This window comes from Lygodium microphyllum, chromosome 6 (assembly GCF_053477565.2).
Source record: "Lygodium microphyllum isolate KBCC chromosome 6, Lygodium_microphyllum_v1.1.10, whole genome shotgun sequence".
NCBI lineage: Eukaryota > Viridiplantae > Streptophyta > Polypodiopsida > Schizaeales > Lygodiaceae > Lygodium > Lygodium microphyllum.
This window is the reverse complement of record NC_141140.1, coordinates 151,546,244-151,554,349: the sequence shown is the minus strand read 5'-3', so window position 1 is coordinate 151,554,349 and position 8,106 is coordinate 151,546,244. Positions and strand designations below refer to the sequence as shown.

The 8,106-nt window shown below is 42.2% G+C and overlaps 1 protein-coding gene across 2 annotated transcripts; it reads right to left on the bottom strand.

Moving 5' to 3' along the window:
- Window positions 1-3,480: 3,480 nt before the first annotated feature.
- LOC148035293 (putative pectate lyase 18) lies at window positions 3,481-8,055 on the bottom strand. Of its 2 annotated transcripts, none has more exons than XM_087680295.1 (7): window positions 7,451-8,055; window positions 6,401-7,052; window positions 6,180-6,283; window positions 5,797-5,974; window positions 5,423-5,631; window positions 4,087-4,492; window positions 3,481-4,008 (listed from the first exon to the last, which is right to left on the bottom strand). In XM_087680295.1, exons 1-6 carry the CDS (start codon window positions 7,666-7,668, stop codon window positions 4,207-4,209), a joined length of 1,647 nt encoding a protein of 548 aa, XP_087536421.1. In that variant the 5' UTR covers window positions 7,669-8,055; the 3' UTR covers window positions 3,481-4,008; window positions 4,087-4,206. The 2 variants fall into 2 exon arrangements, with proteins under 2 accessions (XP_087536421.1, XP_087536422.1); XM_087680296.1 differs by having other exon boundaries at window positions 5,797-5,935; window positions 7,451-8,046.
- Window positions 8,056-8,106: the final 51 nt, after the last annotated feature.

The following is an 8,106-nucleotide window of genomic DNA, read 5'->3' as shown; positions in this document are numbered from 1 at the left end:
CTTGATATTTTTCCTTGTTGTGGCTCTTTGTTCCGATGCACATATTTTGTCATATTAATTTTTGACTCCGTTTCTGTGTGTTTTTGTTGTTTTTCCCATGTGAACACATTCTACCAACCGTGAAACTGCGTTTGACCTTACCTATCATATCAGACATCTTCCTACGAACCTTTTTTATTTTCACCTCATCGGGTTTCACACGAAGGATCCCTCTATATTAATTTTTCTTTCCTGTTTTGGGTGCATTTTTTTCCGTTCTTCCCATGTGAACGCATCCTATCCCTGTCGGAACTGCATCTCATTTGATAGGCCTTTCCTCACATCATTTTGCACCCTTTTCCTTGTTTTTGCATTTCATTTTGGCGATCGAATTTTTTAGAATTAATTTTTCTTTGAATTTACGTTTCGATATTGTGTGTGTTTGGACGCAAACATCCTCGATTATGGCTTCTAAGATGCATTGACACATCCGTCATGCTGTCCTCCACCCACGTATGTGCCCGCATGCCCTCTCAATCCCGGGAACGCAAATAAAAAAATCCCCTTGCCTCGCGCACATGCGCAAGACGCGAGAGATGACGGTCTTTAAAGAAAAACCCCAAAAACAAAACAAAAACACACACATTAAAAAAACAACAAAAAAACCATAACGCAAAAAAAAACTCCAAAAAAGAAAACACACACACACACACACACACACACAACATGCCCCCCTTCCTACCCCCCTTTTCCTATGTCCACCACCCCCCCGCCCCCCCCCCCCCCCCCCCCCCCCCCCCCCTCCCCTTTCCTATGACTCATGACCCCCCTCGTCTCCTCCCTCCCTCCCTCTCCAACCATCCCCACCCCCCCCGACATCTCCTCTCTCTCTCTCTCTCTCTCTCTCTCTCTCTCTCTCTCTCTCTCTCTCTCTCTCTCTCTCTCTCTCTTTTCCCTTCTCCCGGCCCGTCCTCTCCTCTTCTCCTTCCTTCTCCTCCTACCTCCTACCTCCTCCCATCTTCCTCTTCTTTTCCTCCCTCTTCTCCTCGATTCTCCCCCCACTTCCCATCTCCGCCCTCCTTCTCCCTTCCTCTCCTCCACTGCCGCTATCGATGCTGGAATCGCTAGTCGTCGCCCTGACTCGATCCCTCATCTCGCTGTTAGTGTTGTCGAGACCCCCTGCCGGACTGTCGTGTCATCACCACACCCGCTGGCCGAAATCCGCCACCACAAGTCGCCTTGCCGCCGGCACCGTCTGTTGACCACCGTGCCGCCATTGTCGTCCTCTTCTTCTTCGACCGCCCCCTCGTCCCGCCATGCTACTGCCTATCTGCCTCCTTCGACGCCTTGCTACGCGTGGCCCTTCTTTGGTCCCCCTCCCACCCGCCCACACCCTAGTTCCTCCCCTCCAAACCCAAAGTCCCTCGCCCATCCCCTAGGACACCCAACCCACCCCCTACGCTACCCCTTCCCCCCAACCTTTACATTTTTTTTTCCAAAAAGAAAACACACTTATTTAACAAAAAAAACCACACAATTTTTTTCCAAACAATGTATTTATGAGTGAGAGAGAATAATATGTGATGATTTCCATTCAAAGTTGTGTATTCTCTTGTGTCTTTGTGGTTTTTTGATGAATTCTATGAAGACTATGAAGATCATAATCAATTTGGTTCAAGTTAAAGTTGTGGGAGAATTGTTTCTATGAAGTTGCGTGAAGATTTTTTTTTCCTAGTGTTATTTTCTTGTTGTACACATATCAAATATGAAAAAGATGTTTGTTGATGATACACGATAGATTTTCTTGTAGTAGAATTTCCATTTTCTTGGTGTTCCTTTTGGATCTCTAGATGGAGGTAATACTTTTTTATGTGACTTCCGTTGAAAAAACCTATGCCCTCTCCTTCTAGGGTTCTCAAGTTCCACATTCCTCGTTCTACTGATATTGTGAACCTTGAAAGGTCCCAATCCCCTGAAATTCATTTTCCTTGTGTCCCTTGACAGATTACAGCAAGACTAAGTCTCCTTGCCCAAAATCTCATTGTCTAACATGTTTGTCAAACCAACTCTTACGTCGTGCCTTTTCACAAATTAAGGCATGGGTTCCAATGAGACGAGTCTTGGATAGGCATTCCAGTTCTATTAACCAATTTATCCATGATTATTGGCCCTCCTATCTCTCTTGGATTGCTATTCTCAAGCTTGAAACAAAGAATTTTAATTGCAGAATAGCTTCGATTCCATAGGTCAAACTGAATGGAGTTTGTCCTATGGCTATTTTATAGGCCATCCTATATGCCTACAAAGCTGCCATGAGCTTGTTGTCCCAGTCATCATTGCATCAATCAGAGACTACTTTTGTTAAAATACTAACCAAGATCTTGTTTGTGGATTCGGCTTGACCATTGGCTTGAGGATAATATGGTGAGACCAACTCTATTGGGCAATTGAACCATGAGATTACTTGCTCTCAAAGGAACTTGGTTGTGGTCCTAGCATCATTTTTGTGAGTTGCTCGAGCTTCCACCCACTTGGTGAGGTAGTCTATAGCAACAATGATGTACTTGGCTTGGGAGTATTGTGCTACATGACTGATTGGACCAATGAAGTCAATTCCCTATTTCTCGAATGGTTGGTGTGTGATCATTGGGGTCAACTCCATTTTGTCCTTACGAGTAGGGACTTTGGTCCATTAGCACTCATCATAATGCTTCACAAACTTAGCTACATCGCGAGATAGCATTAGCCACCAAAATTGAGACTAGAGTATCTTGGTGCTACAATGTCTCCACTAAAGTGCCCTCTAGTAATCCCACCATGTGCTAGTGTGAGGTCTAGTCTAAACAAATCTCGTTCACTAGACATTCTAAAAAGATGTGCATCTGGTAGGTCATCATTGATTCCTATGAAAACAATCTACAGTGCTTGGTGGTTTTGAAACAATTTATATTTATTATCAAAGAGTCTAGTAGTATAAATGCATCCGATTCTTTTATACATTGACAATTTGGAGAACTAAGAGCTTCAAGGAAAGCACACCTTTAAGGATGAAGAAATAAGATATTCAAATGGGTTTATATGGTCCTATGATGAATAGTTTATAGAATCAAGTTTGATTTTAGTAAAGTTGAATGGCTAAAGTAGCATTTACATATTTATAAAGGAATATTGATGTAAGAAATTGATGCAACAATTTTTTTTACTCTAGCTAACTCCAAAGAGTCACAAACCATGTATAAACCAAGAAAGTACTATGAAATAAAATTGTATACCATAAGTATACGCACACATAATACACTAGTAATAACAATTCAAAGCAAATTTCTATTTCAATCAAGATGGGGTTGGCTCTTCCTTTCTAGTATGTCATTATTAACATTCCTAGTTTCACAAGGTTATAAGTTTATAAGATTATTCATATAGTGATTCTATGACATTTAATGTAGGAAAATATCAAAGGTATTCCATCATGGAGCCATCCCAAAAGTTATTATAGGTGGATGCAACGTTATTATTGGGTAAATAAATAGTGCTACTTTGCACTCAAAAGAAATAGTATGTTTTCATTGGAGCTTCCTTTAATTACAACTTTTTTGAATTTGGAATTTTCAAAGGATTCTCTTAACAAGAAGAAGTAAGTACCTCTAAATATGTGTTTGAATAACAAAGCATGTGCATGTATCTTTGTTTGGTGAGTTTTGTATAGACCTTGCTTATGATGTCAATTAGCATCATGCTTTCAAAGGTTGGAGTTTCCTAAGCCTCAAGATATTTTAACCAATAATCAATTCTCTTACCTATATTTTTGTAGTTCAAGTTAGAAAATTATATAGAATACAATATGTAACACTGATATATATTGAAGGAGACATTAAGTTTGGCATGAATTGTTAACTTGTAATTTCAAGTTAGGTATTAGGCCGTTGATGTTGATTGAAAGGCCCCTTTTGCTTCTTGTAGGCATAAATGTTGGCTACATGTATTGCATACATTATGAGCCTCCATAAATAAGTTTTTGTTTAATTCCCACTGTAAAGCACAATTCATAGTCAAAGTATTGTCTATTTTTTGCAAACAATAAAATAGATCATTAGACTAGAAGTATACCTGGAGAAGTCTTGTCTATGGTACCTCAAGGATGAGAAGGTTTTTCCATCAATCTCCATGATGATTGAATATCCGCAATTGAAGCATGCATATAGGTAACAACATTCTTTGTTATGCAACTCACACGTTAAGTGGTTGAGATAGTAAAAAGATCAAAAGGATGGTATTGAGTCTCAATAACTTTGATAAAGATAAGGATGAAGATGATGATCGGGAATGTGTGGATGGTGAAGTTGGTGACCCTGGTAAGTATGGTGATGGTGGTGATCTAGGTAAAAATGGTGGGGATCCAAATCCTCCTGAAGGTGGTGACTCTGGTAAGTATGGTGATGGTGGTGATCCAAGTGCAAATGGTGGGGGTCCAAATCCTCCTGAAGATGGTGAAGTTTGAGATGGATAACAATCCCTGCACCAATGAAAGAGATTTTAAAACAAGTGGATCTTTGGTGACAAATTATCCATGGATCAAGGAGAAGACGACAGGATCTTGATCTAAAGCATAAATGATCAATTGGCATTGCTTTATGCATGTGGGAGTGGATGATTTACTAGATGATATGCAATTAGTCCTACTAATTATAAATTTTCTAGTCACAAAAGAAAGCTTTGCAAACATATCTTTGTCAAACCTAAAGGAGCATGCCCTAAAAAGCCTGAATGAAGTTTGTCAATTTTAGGTGAAACTTCTCTTATTTTCGAGTTTGTTGTGACTTTATTCATATCATAAATTGCTTGTGGAGAGAATGTCATTTTTCAATTTTGTTATCATAGACTTTTGTGGAGAGTTTTTCCTTCTTATGGTATTCGTCATTTCAATCCAATTCGTGTTGTAACTTTACTAATATCATAGGTTGCTTGTGGATCCTTCATGGTATTTGCTTTTTGGGGGATTTTGCAAATCTCGAACAGATTGTAGGTAGAATTGATATAACGCAATGTAACACAAGTTCAGTTTGCAGGACTCTTTATTCACTTTCCTTGTCGAAATTGGGAACCACTTTACCTATCTTCCACATGCTTTTGCTAGAAACACAGTTTAGCTATGGGGGGAAGGCCTTCCACAGCCATCAAAGTATATCTGGGTTTCTTCGTTGAGAAACATCGACATTCGATAAGCATGTAAGTGCCTTACACACAACAAAAATGGGGGAGGCTAACACACTATGCTGATTTTCTCGCGACACCAGCAACGACGCTAAGGGATGTTAGTCTAATTTAGACAACGCATCTGCGCCTATCCTTCTGAGATTGAACTACGAAAAGGCCGAGGTTGCAAACGTGAACTACAAGAAGGAACACAGAATAAGGAGAAAGGGGGAGGGGTTAACAAGCAGACCCGCTACTGCAACTCAAGGCTCCTGCGTCGGCCGTCATGACTCCCACCAGTGCCGATGGCTTAGGGCCCACGCTTGCTGCCTTGTCGTAGTTGGCAGAAGCTTCTGCTCCTGATGCAGTAAAGTATGCTCCATTCAGAAACATATCCCCCTCTGACCGCCAGTCCCAACCCTCCCACTCACCCATTGGTGTGTTGATACGCATTGTTACCTGCATCACATCAAATCCTCCGATAATTTGATGCAAAACCAGCTCAAACCAATGAAGCTTTTACAAGCATTATGCAAACACAAAAATTTTCAGCATAATCCGGTTTGCCCTCCTCCTTGCACTCTAGCTCAAAGGTTAGATCCATATCCCCGAATGAACACTTACATCTTTTGCAAAAGGATTTAATGAAGCTGTGTATCTGTTCCCTCGACTGTTAATTGTAGGAGCGGCACTTCCTCCAATCGCATACATCTCCCACTGAGTGTAATCATTATTGACAATCTCGAAGAATCCGTGTCGACACCTGTTGTTGCAATTGATGAACAGACATTGATGCGAGAAGCTAAAATTTGGGGAAAAGAGAATGTAGATTAAAGTCTTGTACGACTGTTCATGCATATATCGACATGTAACTTGGTGAAAGAACAAATATATAAGATTCAATAATATGTAAGGTGAATGAACTAGTAAACGCTTATTCCGAAAGACGATATTCTCTGCTAGTACTAGTAGAAATTAGGCGGAATTCTAGCGACATTGAAATGCACCTTGGCATTCGTTGAACGAGCCCTTTCCCAAAGTGATTGAACGCAATCGTCACTTGCATTGACTTGTCAGCAACATAAGAGTCGCTATGTCCTAATAGCATTACCTATTTTAAAATCGAGGACCAGATACTACTTGAGCATAATAGCAATTTATGTGATGTTGAGCAAGTAAATAGAAATTTATTTGCTGCATTGCAATGAATTAGTAGACGACGATATACCTTGTCGTGTTGAGTGAAGTGGTTATTGGAAATGGTGATGTCAGTTGATCCCATGATCGCATCAATAAGTCCATCAGTGCAACTTGCAAGGGAGCAATGGTCCACCCACACATCTTTGGCTCCAAACAAGGAAACTCCATCGCCGTCTGAGATGGTCCTCCAGCCATAATGAGTGGGAGAACTTCGTACCATGGCATTGCCTGCAGGTTTACAGTCGTGAATGTGGAGACCATGGATGATGATGTTGGAAACGTACTGGACCGTGATGCAAGGTCCGTTGGCTATGTGAACATTGTGGCCCCTTCCATCGATGGTCTTGTAACTGTTCATAATGAGCTCCTCCTTTAGTTGGATTGCCATATCTGCGGCGAAGATAATCCACAAAGGCTCGGTTTGAATGACAGCATGACGCAACGTGCCGGGTTTGGGATTCACGGGATCGTCATCAGAAGAATCAGTGACAACGTAATAGTCCCCGTTTTTGCCACCGATTGCATTCCGGCCAAAGCCGATGGCGCAATCCGCGAGCTTCTGGCGGTTAGAGCGCCAGCCAGGATCGCAGCGCCAGCAATCATCAATGGGGTTACCAGTTTCACAAGAAGCAGCAGAATAGTAGCCTAACTCGCGCCGCATGCGGTTGTGATTGGAGGTTCTGCTACATCAACAGTAGAGAGCAGATTGTCAGGTGCAGAAAGGAAAAACTAAAGATAAATTAAAGCCAAGAATTCCTGCCTCGCAGAAACTGTGAAAATGCGGGGAAGTTGCTGCAGGGCAAAGCGCTTGATTTTGGCTCGTTAATGAGGTAACCGCGGGATATAATGAGCTTGAGCCTTGAAGAATGCAAAAAAGAACCAAAGAAGTAACAGAATTCCAACCGAAAGGATAAAGAAGACAGTGGAACTCAGACAAAAAGGGAAGCCACATTGCAATTTCTGACAACGGAAACTCTCGAAAACTGGATAGATGTTACAGTACAAATGCAATCTACCACTGGAAAAGGCACAAATGCAAGGCTAGTGATGAGAAATTAAGCAGAGAGAGAATGGTTACCGCTCAAGGCTGTGGCGGACGGGATGTTTGTCACTTGGCTTGTTCTTTAAAACCGGCTCCGAATTATGAGTGACCATGGTCGTCGGCCCTGAAAGCAAAGGCCTACTGGAGATGGTAGGCAAGGCGCCGGCGAGGAGGAGGAAGGGGAGGAGAAGGAAGAAGCTGCTGAAAGAGAAGCTGGTCGATATTGCGGGGCCGGGGTATTTAGGAGCGGCCATGGCGAGCGATGTGCAGGCAACACAAGGCACGCTTGAACGATTCTCTCGCACTGCCTTGTGAGGTTTTTTTTTTCCCCCTCAGAAAAGGATTCCTTGGCGCAGTAGAACTGCAGTGAAATGCAAACGGAGCCAGCAGGCGATGATTATCCCCCTCTCTCTCTCTCTCTCTCTCTCTCTCTCTTTGTGCTTCCTCTCAAGCGTGAGTACGATGATTCTTCTTCTTCTGTCCTGAGGAGAATAACGGAGTACGACGACGCCGATGCCTCGCACAGGAAGGATCTCCGCAGGGATGGTGTGCAAGGGAGGAAGAAGATCAGCAAAATGCCGCAGGGAAAAACAGAATGCAGGATAAAGCAAGGCACGAATGTCTCAACTGGATGGAATGGGAGAAGGCATCTCTCTCATATATGTTAATAAAGGAGACAGATGACGGCTATG